The 17,391-nt window shown below is 35.5% G+C and overlaps 1 protein-coding gene across 5 annotated transcripts in view; it reads left to right on the forward strand.

Moving 5' to 3' along the window:
• Positions 1 to 1,212: 1,212 nt before the first annotated feature.
• Positions 1,213 to 17,391, forward strand: part of LOC143253955 (lachesin-like) — a 59,366-nt gene continuing 43,187 nt past the window's right edge. For 3 of the 5 annotated variants that reach the window (XM_076508612.1, XM_076508613.1, XM_076508614.1), the window contains exons 1-2: positions 1,255 to 1,350; positions 2,009 to 2,326. In XM_076508612.1, the coding sequence (XP_076364727.1) occupies positions 2,185 to 2,326 (142 nt within the window). In that variant the 5' untranslated portion in view covers positions 1,255 to 1,350; positions 2,009 to 2,184. Of the gene's footprint in view, positions 1,351 to 2,008; positions 2,327 to 17,391 lie in introns of all 5 variants that reach the window. The other 2 variants (XM_076508616.1, XM_076508615.1) reach the window with 2 other exon arrangements.

Raw genomic sequence — 17,391 nt, forward strand, 5'->3', positions numbered from 1 at the left:
AGGGTCGCGGGTTCGCGCCCGAGTCGCGCCAAACATGCTCGCCCTCCCAGCCGTGGGGGCGTTATAACGTGACGGTCAATCCCACTTTTCGTTGGTAAAAGAGTAGCCCAAGAGTTGGCGGTGGGTGGTGATGACTAGCTGCCTTCCCTCTAGTCTTACACTGCTAAATTAGGGACGGCTAGCACAGATAGCCCTCGAGTAGCTTTGTGCGAAATTCCAAAAAAACAAACAAACAAAAGCTTCTCGTCAAACTGAAATTAGTTTAGGCAGTGCTAGAATATATTAGTATACGAGACATTGGACATGGTCAATACATCAATCGAAAGGGTTGGATTTCCTGTATCCAAAACTATAAGTGGATCTTAAATGAGATGACGGAGCTGTGTCCTAAAAGTCTGTATTGCAAAAAAAAATAAATCTCTCAGGGCCATTCTATGAGCTGCGGCTGAAAACACCTAGGCAATTATTAATTTTCATAAGGAATTATAATAAAGAAAAAAACTCTTTTTTTTCATTTTTACAATTCAGAATATTACTATTTATTACAAACTTTTACAGCCAATGGTGTGGTTATTCATGTGGTCGATCCACAAGTGAAGCCTTTGTACTAATTACATTATTAATCACCTGATAAGTGACATAACTGTGAGTTACTCTATCTAATACAGCGGGTTGTATTACAAAATTAAATGAAAACATAATTTAAATTTTTGTTGCCGCTTTCTTTTCATAATTATTAAATTTGCCGCTCTTAGTAACTACCTTCTATACCTATATATGAATATGGCACATGTATAAATTTATACACCTAATGTAATTTAAACAAAACCATAAGATATAAAGTTTGTTTGTTTGGAAATTCACGCATAACTGCATGAGGTTTATCGGGGTTAACAGTCACTAACTTAATAGTGTAAAACTAGAGGGAAATTAGTCATCACCACTACTCACCGCCAACTCTTGGGTTACTCGTTTACCAACGAATAGTGGGATTGACCGTCACATTACAACTCAAACGCAGCCATGGCTGAAAGGGCGAGCATATTTGGTGTAATGGGGATTTGATCCCACAACCTTTAGGTTACCAGCTGCATGCCTTAATCCCCTGGCTATAAACAACAGAGAAGCTTTTCTGAAACGTGAAAGAATAATAACTCCTCCCCCTCAAGGATCGTGGAATATTGTCATAGTGCTGAAATGGGGTGGGGTATTTTCGTAAACCTCACTTTACGAGCTGTGCTATCGTGTAAAATTGTTCATTCTAAGAGCGACAGAGCTATGTATGTAACAGCCATACCAAACTGGTACCGTAACTGGACACTTTAATTTGACATTTCGTGACTAATTCTAGTAAGTTTTATTTGTACCAGTACTTATTTCTGTGTTGTACTTACGCCAGAGTGATTGCACGAAGAGTGAAGAAATATTATAAATTAAAATTTATTATTATACATGCGTTTCAAACTTCACTCTTTGTATTCCAAAGACTGCTGGTATTGGTATTAAAACTTTAATTAAAATAAAGACCATGTATTCCTTATTTCCATTAAGTTTTCATACCTATACCAGCAGTCTTTAGAATACGTATTTACTTCAAGTGGGTTTCTGGTTATCATAAATTATTTTACTCTTTAATGTTTCGTATGAAAAATTACTGGTAGTTGTAAAAGTGACTATATTTTAAGCTATAATAAATTTAACGCCGGTTTGTTCAGTTTCTTATGCAATCTTTAATGTTGATATGAGCTTAACACGTCAGACTTTTAAATTATTATAAAACTTTTCCGACGTGTTTGCGCAATTTTATAATATTCTGTCATTGTAAAAAAATTGGAATCTTTCTCCGGTAAACATTATATTGAATATGAAGCAAATTAACAGAAAAAAAAATTAAATCAACTCATGTAAGCAAATATTTTCCCAGTCTTCCATCGTTTATTACATAATTTTAATTAACATAATCTACCAACAATTTTCGCCTGCTTTGCTTTTTATCTGAACTTCCAAGATAAAGGGGTGGAGCTCCTGCTTTACGAATTCCGAACCAAGTGGACGACGCTGTAGTAGAGCTTCACGTGCTAGCTCGGTACATAAATCGTGAAGTGAAGAAGGAAACCCCAGAGGGCACGTTAAAGAACTCGATACTGCAAGCGTTGGATGATTTTATCGTAGTAACAGTAAGGCATGACATTAGAATACGTTTACAAGCAACCTAAATATAGTGACGTGTCAACTTATAGATGCGTATGGGCTTTGATCAGTTTGTTTCATTGGATTGTTGTAATTTTATTATTGTTGGTTTCCTCTCATCTTGTAACAGGAAATGGTAAGTTTCTTATTGTTAAGACTTTAATGTTAAATACTGTATTATTACAATAAGCGTGTTTCATTTATTGTTTATTTTGAACTTTTTAATAGCTTTCGAAAGCGGTGTTTCTCAAATATGTACCTATACAAATTAAGAACAAAAATATGTGATAAATTCTTAGCTTTCCCTTAATAGGACAACAGGTAGTTCTTCTACTTGAAATTAAATAAACTTAATTTATTTAAACATATTATACACACAGAGTCAACGTTATAGTGAGACTAAAATTCAAAATTTTTCCACTACCATTTCCTGTTATTAAGTTAGATAATGATTGATGAAATCTGTGGTCATAACACTCAACTGCTTTGGGAATATAAGATTTATCACTCGGACGTTTTGTATTAAGTTAATTCCTGTTTTGTAGTATTACTGTTAAAATGCACCAAAACACGCGTGATATCTAGGAATAATTAAATAAGTTAACCTGTACAGGTTTAGATATATTTTGTGTGTAGCAACGAGATATATGTTAACCTGTACAGGTTTAGATATATTTTTTGTGTAGCAACGAGATATATAACTCGAAGTCAAACTGTTTTTAACTTCTGGGATTTGCAGTTAAATGAAAATAACTTTGTTAAACAATTTCTGTATGATTTTTTGTGAGTTCTCTGTTATTGTTGGAACTGAGACACGTGTTGAAATTAAATATAACCTTTAACAGCAGCGCTGAAGAAAAAAAACTTTCAAAATTCACTGGATTGTTCAGTTGATACAAAACTCAGAATAACAGGCGATAAATTTACTGCTAAAAAGCTTTTTTCAATAAATGGTGTTCCTGCATTTGTAAAAGAAAGCTTTAATTGATTTGTTAGGTAGTTTCTTTTTAATGTTGTGGGAAAGTAGAATAGAATTTTTTTTAAAATTATACCACGTCTAAAAAAACTACAATTTTTAATTAAAGTTTTAAGAGTGAGAATCAAATATTCTAGTAAAAATACCATAAAAATTTAAACAATATTAGAAAATGTGTGCAATAAAACTCGTCTGCATGAGTGAGCTGTGGTGGAAAACTTAAGTTAATGATTGGTAAAAGCTTAAAGTATTATTCTAGACAAACTGAAGTGTATGGAACTTAACAGTTCTAAATTAGTGACACCAGCCTCTTATATGGAAAAACCAGGAGACAATAATTCACGCCTGCATTTGACTTTTAAGGTTGGTCAGAAATTAGCTATTAACAACATATCGTACATCGTATATAGGAATCGTTGTTCAGAAAATACTGTAAGCCATTAAATTCATCCACTTGTTAAAACATGGGTTAAAAGTGTCAATCAGACACGCAGACAGAAAACGCTACCTCTGAGGAAAGTAGTAAGAATACTCGTTTTTATTAAACCGTAATTTACCGTTCATAATATAGAAAGAAATTGATAAATGTAGAAGCTTTAGCAGCTATATTGATGACAAAAGAAATATTATGTAGGGAGAGAAGATAGTATTGTTTAAGTACATAACCATTTTCGTGCACTCGTGTGGAAAATTAATCGTATTTTTATTTCGTAAAACTTGGAACATCTTGATCATTTTATAAATATCATCATGAAGATATTTTTGAGTATCCGAGATGAAGATCATAGTGTTATTGACATTTAATCAATTTGATAAATTCATTCACTTAGGGTTGTTATCGAACAGAACTGCTAATGGGGTTTTACCATGGTGCAGTTAGAATACTGTAACATTAGATTCATATAAACAAGTATAATAAGAAAAATAGACAAGCAATGATCGACATATACGTAACTTAGCTAGATATATGTTTTGTGTACATTAAAACTTTAATGCTGTAGAAGTTTTAAGTTTATATTTGTATTTATGTCAAATTAACATTTACTATGTTAGTTTTCCCAAATGACTTTTTTGAAGTTTTACTTAACCATTTAAAGTCCAAGATACGATAATAATTCTTAATTTCTCTTATCGGTCATTTTGAATGTGATATACTTTAGCATTTAGACGTATGTTTCTGGTCTGAAGCAGCTTTAGTCATGTTGAGTTAAAATTATATTGTGTTCTTTTAACTCGCATTAATTTTACTTTTACACCGCTCATAAACAACAAAACAAACACCCTAAGATACAACAAAATTCTTCCTTCAATCATCTGCTACCAGTGAACTAATATTGCTTGGAGCCATATTTATGGCCTTTTTTTAATATGATTTTACTCGGTGATATTACACCAAATAAATGATTACTTCTCACTCTGTGTAACTCATTTAGGATATGAAAAGACTTTCATTTATAACAGTAGCCATCTTGGATGTCACTGGTGTTACACACTAACATTCCTGTAAAGACCACTTTTTAATTGAATTTGTCTCAAACCAAGATTTGGACTCGAACGAAATAAAGCTCCGTCGTATACAGGACACAGGATATTTTTGGTAGACATCTTAAATTTTTATTTCCGATGATGACAAAGTGGAATCAGTCGGATTTGAATTCTGAACACTTGAATTACACTATGTAACAAAATATTTACAGGGCAGAAAGCGTTATTTCCCAATTGCTTAAGCCTAAAGAAAATGGAAAAGACCTATTTTTCTTTTCAAACTTTGCTTTTGTGACCTGGGTAATGAAATTTTTAAATTTACCCCTTTTCTAGAACATTCCAGGTAAATTCAGTGCTGAGTAACTGATAGAGAATTTTCTCGAACTTACAAGAACTTTCTAGAATGTTGTAGAACTTACGAGAGTTTAAGACCCTTTTAGAATATTTCTAGAACTTTCCGTAATGCACCATTCATAATATAGAAAGAAATTGATAAATGTAGGAATTTTAGCAGCTATATTGATGGCGAAAGAAATATTATGTAGGGAAGGAAGAAATACTATTATTTTTAAGTACATAAACATTATGTATACAGGGGCTCACCACTTCAGTTTGGTTTAGCAGCTTAAGTGAACACTTAGACCTATCTGATTTTATCAGAAATGGCATCAAGAAGCTGCAAGCATTCTCCAGACGCATTCTGCTATGTATGTGGCCAATTTATCAAGACAAGAGCGAAAAAGTACTTTATGACAACATGTGATAAAATGTGTGAAGCCTACAAGGCATATTTTGGCATGCTTGTAAGGATCAAGACAAACTCGGGACACCTCATTTTACCTTTGTGCACTACGAAGGAACTCTAGTAAGTAAGACGGACAATTTTTGCTTGCTTGAATAGTAATATTTGATATCGTACAAATTTTAGGCCATTTTTAAAACTTGAATATCTTTCGGTGCTCCTCAAAGAGGAGTACAACAGCGTCAATACCTTGCTAGAAGCTTTGAAGTACGAGTTTGGCTGGGAGGTTATCGGCAACTTCAATGGTGGCATTCCTCATGGGCTTCCAAAAAGGTTTTATAAGTTTTTTTTTTTTTTTTTTGTTTTTCCTTATCTTCGCCTTTGGGACAGCAGGGATACCACAGTGCACTACAACAGGAAGTACTGGCCACAACGGACAGAATTCTCTGTGGTGAGGCACAATGTCAAGTGTGAGTTACTCGTGGACCTTTTAGGTGTTGTTCCCACCATTGCACATAAAATTGGGTCTTAAACAATTTGTCACAACTCTTGACAAGGAATCTGCAGCCTTCAAGTACCTTGGAGACTTCTTCCTTAAGCTGTCTGAGGCAAAGGTTAAAGCTGGTGTCTTCGTTGGACCACAAATAAAGATTCTGGAGTGCACAGAATTCCCCAAGAAGCTCAGTTGGAAGGAAAAAAGTTTGGTAGCTTTGTCGCAGTGGTTCGAGGCTTCTTGGCCAATCATAAGGCCGAAAATGATGTGGAACTACTTGAAGCTCTGAAGAACTACTGCAAAATGGGCTGCAGGATGTCCCTGAAGGCCCATATCCTTCACGCTCATCTTGATAAATTCAAGAAGAACATGAGAGCATACTAAGAGGAGCGAGGCGAGAGCTTTCACTAAGATATGCTGGACTTTGAACGCCGCCACCAAGAAGTGTATAACGAAAACGTGGTAGGAGACTGGGAGCTGATACGTGAGTGACTTGGTCACAAATCTCGAAAAACTACTCGCTTCTAAACATTTTCTATAACTTTAGTATAAATACATGTAAATCTTGATTTCATGTTTTATTCAGACCTCATGTAAATGAAAATGTGCACATTTGCCTGTTTTTATATAGAAAATAGGTTAATTTCTAAACTTCAATATCCAGGTCACAAAGCAAAGTTTGAAGGGAATAATGGCAGTTTTCTGTACTTTTTACAACATAAGCAATTAAGAAATAACACACTATCCAGGAACAAAATTTATGCTACATAATGTTATAAATAACCGGCGTTAAATCTGTTTGTACGTGAAATCTCGCTGTTTTCAAATTTTTCTTATACTATAGCTATATATTTGTGCCCTGGCAGTACGAAGTGCAAGGTGAGTGTATACTCCATTAGTTTGATTCATCAATACCTCTACCAACCAATTGTCAGATGTAATTATATGCGCACCATCATGCCCTAGTTGAGCAAATAATTGTGGTTTGACTAACTGATCGGTTTAGTCGCCAGATTTTATTTGATTTTGTATTTTTCAGTCGTACGCTGAGTCCCTTTTATTGGCTGAACATTTTGTTCACATCTCGGGTGTTTCATAATATTGAGACTTTTTGTCACTACATAACAAACAACAAAGTATAGAAGTGACATTCGATGGTAACCAAAGTTAGGTTTAGGATCACAAACCTATTACGAACAGCCGTATACTTCAGAGAATCTTAGATTTTTAAATAATGTTGATAGTTTTTTTCTTATCCCAAATATATAACTTTCTTTATTGTGGAATCTAGAATTAAGTTTCTTGCAACCACCCACGTGCACTCGGTACATCAAGCACATTAGTTACCGCAATTACTTAAGATAATATCACGTGGTATTGAATGCTTTTTTTAGTTAGGAGAATATTATAAAATTTAAGAAGCAACCGCCTAAAAGTTGGAAAGAATCGTGAATAATAACCATCCATTCATACGATTGTCACGTAAACATGAGATGGAAACTGCTAATTTAGTTTGCTTGGCCTCACCAACACTTTGTATCTACACGTTCTTTCACCGTTTAGTTGCAATGCTTTCAGTTGGCCCTCTTTGTGTGTAGTTGTGCGTAAATATTTTGGTCAGAATTGAGCGGTTTTTGTTGAATAACTTTGCACATGTGACTTATGTAGACTACATTTGACACCTAATTGTACGTGTTTTAAAGGAGTATTAGTGTACAGATCTTAAACTCATGAATGTGTAAGTGTTTGTTTTCTATAAAATAAAGATTCCATAATTTTGGTGAGAATAAACAACAAAAGAAATTCCAGCAAACCTAGAGGTCTCGTGCATTTCTTGATTTCCTTGAAATTTGATAGAAGTGACTAGTTGAGCAATCTACTGAAAATGCGTGATAGTTTTGATACCAAACGAACACTTAGCTACAGGAAGTTAAATCTCTAAACTATCATTCAGTGCATCTTAAAGGTTATTCCGGCCGCACGAAACAACTGTGTGCCTTGGTATTTTAATAAAGAAATGCATTTGCTACTTTGGTTAAATGTATTTATGTCTACACACACGTGCACGCTCACATAACGTGTATAACTGGCATATCCTACCTTTTTAAAATCAAAATGGGTAGGTAATTCTTTGCGGTTAATTGTTTACATATGAAAGTGCTTTAAAAATTTAACATACTAGCGTTTACAACACAAGTATTATTCTTGTCTCATTTTATTGTTTTTCTTCTATACTCTTTAAAACTTCAAATATTTAAAGTATTGGAATGGATGAATATTAAGTAAAATCGCGCGCGCACGCAGTTAACGAACGAATTGTGTGAGAGAATGAAGGCGGTAAGATACGTTATCTTTACACTTGTCTGTATAAATCGTTCTCTAACTTGCACAGTCTTTTTAAGAATGGTGAAATCTTTATTCACTCCACAAACACACGCATAGCGATTTAAGGTTCTTTATAATTACCTATAAGCTTTAGTTTTGGTCGGCCAGTAAAGTCATTTTTAATATTTGGACATTTTAACGGCGGTTCTACACTGACGTTTTGTGTGGCAGCCATTTGCTTTATCACGAGTTCTATTACCATACTTAATAATAGTTTAAATCTGTGTTTATACTTCATACACGGGTCTTAATTCATGTTATAAACTACTATGAATAAAATATTTCTGCACGTATTAGTTAAAATTTTGACATACTGCTGGGTGTAGTCAATGATTATTAGAATGTTTTATCGTCAACCGGGAAATATGTTAAGCACAAAACTACAAGTTGCGCTGTGCTACGCCCGGTGCAAGTATCGCAACTCAATATTTAGATAAAATTCATTGTGGTCCGACCTGAGCAGGCGCTTAGGACGCTCGACTCGTAATCTGAGGGTTGCTGGTTTTAATCCCCTTCACACCAAACATGCTTGCACTTTCAGCTATGGGTGCGTTATAAAGTGACGATCAATCCCACTATTCCTTAGAAGACCAGCCGAAGAGTAGATGGCGATGACTAGCTGCCTTTCCCCCTATTCTTACACTCTAAATCAGGGATGGCTAGCGAAGCTAGCCCTCGTTTAGCATTGCACGAAATTCAAAAATAAACAATTCTTTGAACGTAATTTCGAACCACTGGAGACATTACGTTATTATAAGCGGTTAATGCAGGTGATAGTCAGATGCACGTAATTAGGTTATAGAAATACGATAAGTTTTGAGGAAACTAATAAATTTGCCTCCACAGAAATGAATAAAAACCAAGATTCTTGAACCTATGTGTTTTTTCTAACACAATGAATATTCGCCTCAAAACATCTGAATTACAGTGGAACGGTATGTAAAAAATATTCTATAAAATTTAATTCATAGTATATACATGAAATTTAATAAAGGGATTTTGGTTAAGGTATTGGTGACATGCGTATTCGGTTTTATTTTATATTACATATGCAAGAAAATGCAATACGTCACACACAGGCTTTCTGTGACGTAAGTACTTGTGTGTGTATTATATATATAATATGTAGATACTTTATATATAAAATAACTCTGGTAACAACGTAATGGTTTTTGGTAGAATTTATTTATGGATTTATCTGTGCACGTGTTTTTATTCAAGGCTTCTCTTCCCCTGGTGTAGGGCGCAAGTCACGTTGTAATCCGTTTTTTCTATTCTTCGCGATCAAGCGCACGCTGATAGCCCAGTTGTGGAGATATTGTGTTAAAACAAACTCTATGCAAGAACGTACTGAGAAGTAACCACTTGTTTGCTGGGCAAAAGTTGCAGTGATTAACGTTACATGAATGAGCTAATGAAGACGATAGTTTAACATGAGAATAGCTGTCTTGTGTTGTAGAAAGATGGTTACAAAGTGATATTTTATATTCGGATAAACCATCGTTATTACTTCTGGCAGGTAGTACTGTTGCTAACAGAACTGGGCCTATTAGTAATAATTGTGAACTTGTTTGGGACTGGTTGCAGTTCATTCGCAAGTCTTACCAGCTGTACAGTAAATTACACAGTTGTACACAAATCCAACGATATACGTACTTAAACTCTTTAAAACAAAATGTTTATTTCAAACTTGCAAGTCTTCAGTGATTACACACTTCAGTTAACGATGGATATTTAAGTCACTACGATGACGTACAGGATGCACAAAACAAACCTAGACTTTATAATTTCAAGTAGAGAAACGAAATGCCAATTCTCATAACACTTCACGTGAATATGTGCAAGTGAACTATATATAAGTTGCATCCATTCTGTAGATACTTTTGTATGAAGTATAATGAATATTAATCTTCTTTCATAAGATATATTATTGGACAGGTTATTTTGGATTGCGTATGGGGGGTCTACCAGCAACTAGAAACATTTATATAATCATTATGAAAGAAAAAAATTACGTACTAATTACCGTTTTCCGAATGATAGGCTTAGCTTCACAAATAACTCTAAACAACCTCGCTTGCTAGGCCCCTTGGCTCAGCAATCTAAAAGCTTATAACGCCAAACATCTGGTTTCCATACCTGTGGTAGTTAAAGCGCAAATTGTGTAGATTCGTGCTTAACATTACTAAATGTAGATGTTAATTTTTTCCTATGTTAATTTGGATATTAATTTCATTTTCTTTGAAACATACTCGGCATTTACCAAACTGACAAAAAAAAATAGCTAATTGAAAAATTTGAACAAACTCGGCAATCTGTTACTAGAGCCTACCTTGCGTTTTAACCTGTTAAACGTGTTCTAAAACTCTAACGTAAGTCATAATCAATTACATAACTGAGAACCATTTCTCATCGATACCTAAAACAAAAAGTAACATGTGATAATGTGTTTTTGTGTGTCAAAAGTGGGTCTTAAGCGAAGCTTTTCTACGTAACTGGAGTAGTAATGTAAGTCCTACCTAACGTTCATCACGATAAACCTCCTTCTAGCTGAGCAAAAGTACAAAGATCTAAATCAAAATATAGCTTACGAAAGTATTTAAGATAAATAGTGGTATGCAGAGAAAATAATAGTATATTAAGCTTAAACTTCACAGGTAACAGTCACTTCTCTTTGGATAATTACATCGTTAAGTATAACAAATTGTATACCTAGAGCAATGGTCTAATAAATAAGTGACTCTACAATTGATGGCAACTTGATTGCTGACAGGTATTATTGAACACCATTGTCAAGATTCAGTTCACGCCAGTATTTATCCCACAGCATGCTCTACCGTGGATATTATTTGTTGGTGGAAATATGGTTCTCATGTCAATAATCCAAACTGTTATTGATTGTTAGCTTTGCCGAGTCCATTGAATGAAGTCTGCTTCCCATTTCATAGTTTTATTATGGCTTTGTTCCTGCACAGTGGTGTTTGAATGGTTACTGAAACCGCTTTGAATTATCTTGCTGTTCATGAGATAATATTTGCATCTGCTAGGTTATTGGCAAGCTTTCCTAGTGAATTATTGTGTATTCCTGAATTATTTAACACCATTTTAACAGTTAGGTCATGCCTGCTTTTATTGTTAAAATTACAACTTTCACGTATTCTGTTGAGTTTGCATATGGTCCTAAAGAAACGTAATTTTACTTTAATCTGTCAAAATGAGTAACCTTTCCTCGCGAAAACTTTTATGCCCACACGTTTCCATCTGTCTTTATTCCCTGAGAGCTGCGAGTGTATTCTTCTCACTACTGGTGGGAATGGTATGACTTGCATCTTGCGTTTTCAACAAATATTCTTCAGTGCTAGACTGTCCAGTTATTTCTGGTTTTAGATTTCTAATAGAGAATATCCCGAATTAGTAATGAATAGCAGTTTTTGGTAGTTCCAATAATTTAACTGTTCAAGTAGTTAGTAGGTTGCACTGTAAACGGGTACATAGTTTAAAATATATTTTCTACATATGTCGGAGAACTATTTCTTTACGCTTCTTGCAGTAGATTAGGTGTACTCCAGAACACTCGAGACATTTATACATGTAGATGACATTCGAACAGTTTGGTTTGTCTTTGTTTTTTTTCCTGGCTATCGGTTTAATGATGACTCCATTATGCTTGCGAATAAACGATGTATAATAAAACCTCTAATTTCTGTTTCTAAGGATTTTTCTTTTATCCGTGAATGGTAGTGTTATATTTTGTGTACTGTATACCCTTTTCTTTAAGGGGAGGAAGTTTTCTTGATGTACTCGCTAATTATGCTACTTACCACTTTCAATCGAAAGTAGTTTTTAAATAAAATTTAAGTTTCTTTTTTAAGTAATTCTATATCGTTGCAAAATATAGTAATTTCAAGAACTTTATTCACATTATCAGGCTTAGTGATTAGGATATCACTATTTGTTATTTAATTTCCTCATCACTTTTTTTACTTTAATTTCTCTAACGCTCGTATTTCTACTTAATTTATATTTCATGATTTGGGGTTAAAGCTGTACATAATATTTAACAACTTTAAAATTATTGCAGCTGCAGAAAATTGACTTAATACGAATTACCCATTAGAAATCCAACACCAGTCCAGCACTAGAGGACTACTAATTATTTGTTTAGAATAAAATTACTGTTGTATGCATGTTTTTGGCATGACTGTCTGTTTGAATATAGCAAATCAAATGTAGCAAACGTTAACACAGGGGTTCCCAACCTTTTGGCACTCGTGACCCCTTACCTAAAAGTTTGAAACCCATGTGGCCCCCTACTTGGGGCTTACCATCAGCAGCTTAATTTTTCTTTTATTTTCTGTGAAGGAGAGGGAAAGAAACATCTAAAAAACAATATTTAAAAATTCTGTAATTATTTATTAGCAAATTAAATTACATTGGTCCAACCTGAATTCACAAAAAGAACATATATTTCTTAAAATAATATTAACATAGGTTTGAACAGCTATCCAACCCAGCTAGTGAGATGCCTGATGTTGCATTTCAACAGCAAGCTTTGAAATTCGTAGCCGAGCGTTTGTTAGAGCCAGTCTCATGTCATCTCCAACATCCAATCTGTTCCTATTCTTTGTTTTCATTTTGACATGAGTGGAAAATCGTACCGCACACAAGTAGGTAGAAGCAAATGGAACAAGGACACGTGAAGCTATCATGTTGACTTTGGAGTATGACTGATACATAGCGCACCAGAACTGAGTCACGGATTTCACCTTGAAGAGATCACGAGCTGAAGAGTCGTTTCTTAGATCTAGAAATTCATCTGGGATGCTGAATACATCAAGTTCAGTACAAAATGGGTTCCTTACCAGGGCCTCCTGTTCCTGTGATAGCTCAGGGAAGTAACGCTCGACTTCCTTTTCTAGAGACTGAAGATGTTCGATAATCTCATCCTTGAGGAACTGATCCAGTTGGATCTGAGACTCATCCGTCACTCCACAAAGTTTTTCAAACATAGCGATGTTTCCAAGATTGGTTTTCCGACGCTAGTTCTGCAGTTTGGAAACAAAGGCCCGAAGACTATCTTGAAAAAGGAGAACATGTGTTTCCCTTCCTTGAAGCTTCAAATTGAGCTTGTTCAGCTGGTCAAAAATGTCGGCTAGGTACGTAACCCTTTTATTCCATACTTCATCTTCGAAGTGAGCTACAAGATCTTTCCTTTCTTGAGTCTCCAGGAATAGCTTTATTTCATCTTTCATTTCAAAGACACGATTAATAACGTTTCCTTTCGACAACCAACGTACTGCTGTGTAGAAGAGAAGGATTTCGTGGTCAGCATTCATGTCTTTGCATAGTTCTTTGAATAGGCGAGTGTTGAGTGCTTGAGTCTTCACATAATTTACAGTTTTGATTACAGATTCAAGCACTTCCTGCAGGGAGAGTCTTACTGGCGAGAGCATCTCGGTGAATCATGCAGTGGATGCCCTTTGCTTGAGGTGCTAGCTTCTTCACTCTCGACTGGAATCCTGATTTCGATCCCAGCACAGCCGGTGCCCCATCCGTACAAACCCCACACACGTTTTCCCATTGAAGATCTTCGTCTTGATAAAAAGTTAACTTTTTCCATGACATCATCAGCTTTTGTTGTGGTTTCAAGTGCACTGCAGAATAAGAATTCGTCTTTGATGTCACATGAATTAATGTATCTCACGAAGACAAGCAACTGAGAACATGAACTTACATCTGTTGACTCGCCGAGCTGAAAGGAGAACAAAGGGGAACCCTTGATTTCAGTCAAAACCTGTTCCTTCACATCCATAGACATAGAAATGAGCCTCTGTATAGTATTATTTCACAGAGATACTTGCTGTATCTTCTTTGCACTGGCTTCTCCAAGAATAAGATTTACTGCTTTCATCATGCAGGGTTTAAGAAGTGTTTCTCCAATCGTGTGAGGCTTTTTTTGTTTAGCAATTTCGAATGCAATCTCATATGAAGCTTCCACTATGGCTGCACTCTGCTGCTGAGACGACCCACTTCTATCGATTCTTTGGCTTTTAAGACACCGTTCATGCCGTTTGAAGAAATCCAAACCCTTCTTTGCGTGTGTCCTGGATGTTTCGTCTCGAGATGACGCTTGACTTTTGATGGTTTCATTGACTCTGCACTCAAGACAGCATGGCACAAAACACACTGTGGTTTCTCGATGCCGTCGTTGGCGAGCACAGTGGTGAAGCCAATGTTGAGGTAGCGTTGAAAGTATCTGCGCCGTTTAGCCATGGACACAACTCACCTTTACTGCTTACTTATCTCCTTGTTAAAATAAAATAAAAATGTTGAATAATGAACGCTTTGGCAACTGTAGATCTTACACTGACTACTTGTGGGGGGTGCAGGTAGAGTAATGATGGGGGGTAAGTATTGGGAGGGAAGGGAGCGTGGCCAGTCGCGCGATTCGTCATCCACCAATCAGCAACGGACATGTGACTCACGTGTCGACAGCGAGCGCACACGCGCGCGCGCGCACACGTAATATCACCTAATGACATTGAACTAACGTAGCACACGTTTTGCTTTGCACCGAAACAAAAAAAAAAAAAAAGTAAGAGCATGAAAATGTAATTGATGAAATAAAATTAATGTTATCCCAAGCTACTTCTAACAAGGCTTCGCGACCCTCTGGGGGTCACGACCCACCGGTTGGGAACCCTTGCGTTAACAAGTGACTTTGTTTTCGTACAGCAGAGGGAGAAATCCTATATTTGCATCTTTTTAAATCTTGTTCGCTACTGTTTCCAAAATTATTTCTAATACTGTATATTTACATCAAAAATTAACAGTATGCCAGGAGTAGGTACGAAAAATTTGTACCTTGAGGTCATCATGTTTCTTGTCTCGTGCATGAGAATTTCCTATAGTTTTTTGCATCAATTAATTTCGCAAAACCTGCATAGTATTTAGAAACGCCCAGTTTCTTAGGAATAAGTTTTATTCTTATTGAATTTCTTACCCACTTTTGAAATAAAGTGAACTTAAAATACGTATTTAAACCATACTCATACAAACCACAAAATCTTACGCGATCTTGTTCATTGTAGCATTTCTGAAAAACTCGTGAACTGCGGTAATTGTTCATAATAGGTATTACTCATTTGTTCTTTATTATTATTTAATACTGTTCCGCTAGGCAAATATAACTGAGTATTGTGAGTAAACGTTGCATATGACGTAAAGTAACGGCGGTTGTGTGTAACTGTTGACAACCAATCGTTTAAATGTAGTCTGTGTGAAGCCTTATAATTTACTACATGCATACGTAAATACCTGCGTGCAGACCGTAGGTGTGATTTAATGTTTGTTTATAAGGGAGGCATGACACGTATCTTAGCGATTGGTAACTTATTTTTGCAACTGTATTGACGTCGCGTCCAACTGGTAAATAAGTAAGCTTCCTAACTTTTGGGACACGACGCTGCTGACAAGAGCTGTTTTTTTTACACTCCATGATTGATTTCGGCCATATTACATAAACGCTTAGGCTGTTTTTCACAACAGAAATATTTTAATCTGTAGCTTAAAAGATAGCACCAAGCTCGGTTTCAATTGTCGGATCAACAATCACTGTGGTGGCTAATGATGATTGTCGAATTATAGCCAACGTTATGTGATCATGAATTTTATAGATACTGCTGATAGAGTAGTCATCCTGAAAGTTAACTATTAGGAGTGCAAACAAGAGATAACGATTCTAGACGAAAGTTGGAAAAAGTTTTGTAGCTACATATGTTATTTCGAAAATAGTTTTAATAAAATATGCAGCAGAGACGGCCCACCAGAGATTAGGGTCGCCACAGAAGTATCTCGACTCAAACTCCATCAGATATGGAAAGGGAATAGTATATTAATATAATCAACTCATTGTTAATTAACACGTCATTGACCTCGTAGAGTGTGCAGAATGTCACTCTTAAGAGGAACTTTGACCAACTGCAGCAAAACCATGACGGCCCTTACTATGGCTAAGAAGGAGAGAAGTAGGGGAAAAATAAGTGAAATATTAAAAACTGCTTCTTTGTATGACACATTGTAATGTATTTTCATTTGTCTGTTTTTGAATTTCGCGCAAAGCTACACTAATTTAGTAGTCTAAGACTAGAGGGAAGGCAGCTAGTCATCACCACCCACCGCCAACTCTTGGACTACCACTTTTACCAAAGAAGAGTGGGAATGACTGTAACATTATAACGCCCTCACGGCTGAAAAAGCGAGCATGTTTGGTGCGACGGGGATTCGAACCCGCGACCCTCAGATTAAGAGTCGAACTCCTTAACCAAGCTCCTCATGCGGGGCCATATTTTCACTAAATATATATGTATGCATCAGAAAAACTTTAATTCATGACTGTCTGCATATAACTTTTTCATCTAAAACTATAAAGCTTCTGTGTCAATGTACGAGCTGAAGTAAGTATTCAATAGGCATTAAATTTTGTTATACACATTCATAGGATAACTACCTTCAAACACACTAAAGTTTAGCTAATGTAGTCTGTTAGACATGTTTGTTTTTTAAAACAATGCTTTTCTACTAAACTTTTTATACGCGCTTAGTTTGTTTCTTCTTAGTTTAAACATATATTTGTCTTAATATAAACTATACGTGGTGTCCGAAAATTAATATTCCGAAAGTAAAGGTGAATCATTTTATCGTTCTTTGAGACAACAACAAAAATTGAATACAAAGACAAGCAATAGGCTTGTAAGTTTTAAGTTTTAAAAATTGATTTCTACGTGGCTTTCACCATTCTGTTCAATTAGTCTAATTCTGCGTTTAAATTATGAGAAAATATTTTTTAACACAGCTGTAGGGATAGGTAAGATAGCGTCACGAATCTGTTTCAGTTCTTCAAGGTATTTTTGTTTATTATTGTTGACTTTTTTCAAAAATCCCCAGAAATGAAAATCTGAAAGAGGTTAAATCGGACGAACAAGAGGGTCATTCCATAGGTCCTCTCCTACCAATCCAACTCCCTGGAAAAGTTTTGTTCAAAACGCCAACAATTCGAAAAAGTGAGGTGGTGCTCCATCATGTTACAACAAACCAGATGTTTCTCGGAGTTGTGGAATA

Source organism: Tachypleus tridentatus, chromosome 6 (assembly GCF_004210375.1).
Source record: "Tachypleus tridentatus isolate NWPU-2018 chromosome 6, ASM421037v1, whole genome shotgun sequence".
Classification (NCBI taxonomy): Eukaryota; Metazoa; Arthropoda; class Merostomata; order Xiphosura; family Limulidae; genus Tachypleus; species Tachypleus tridentatus.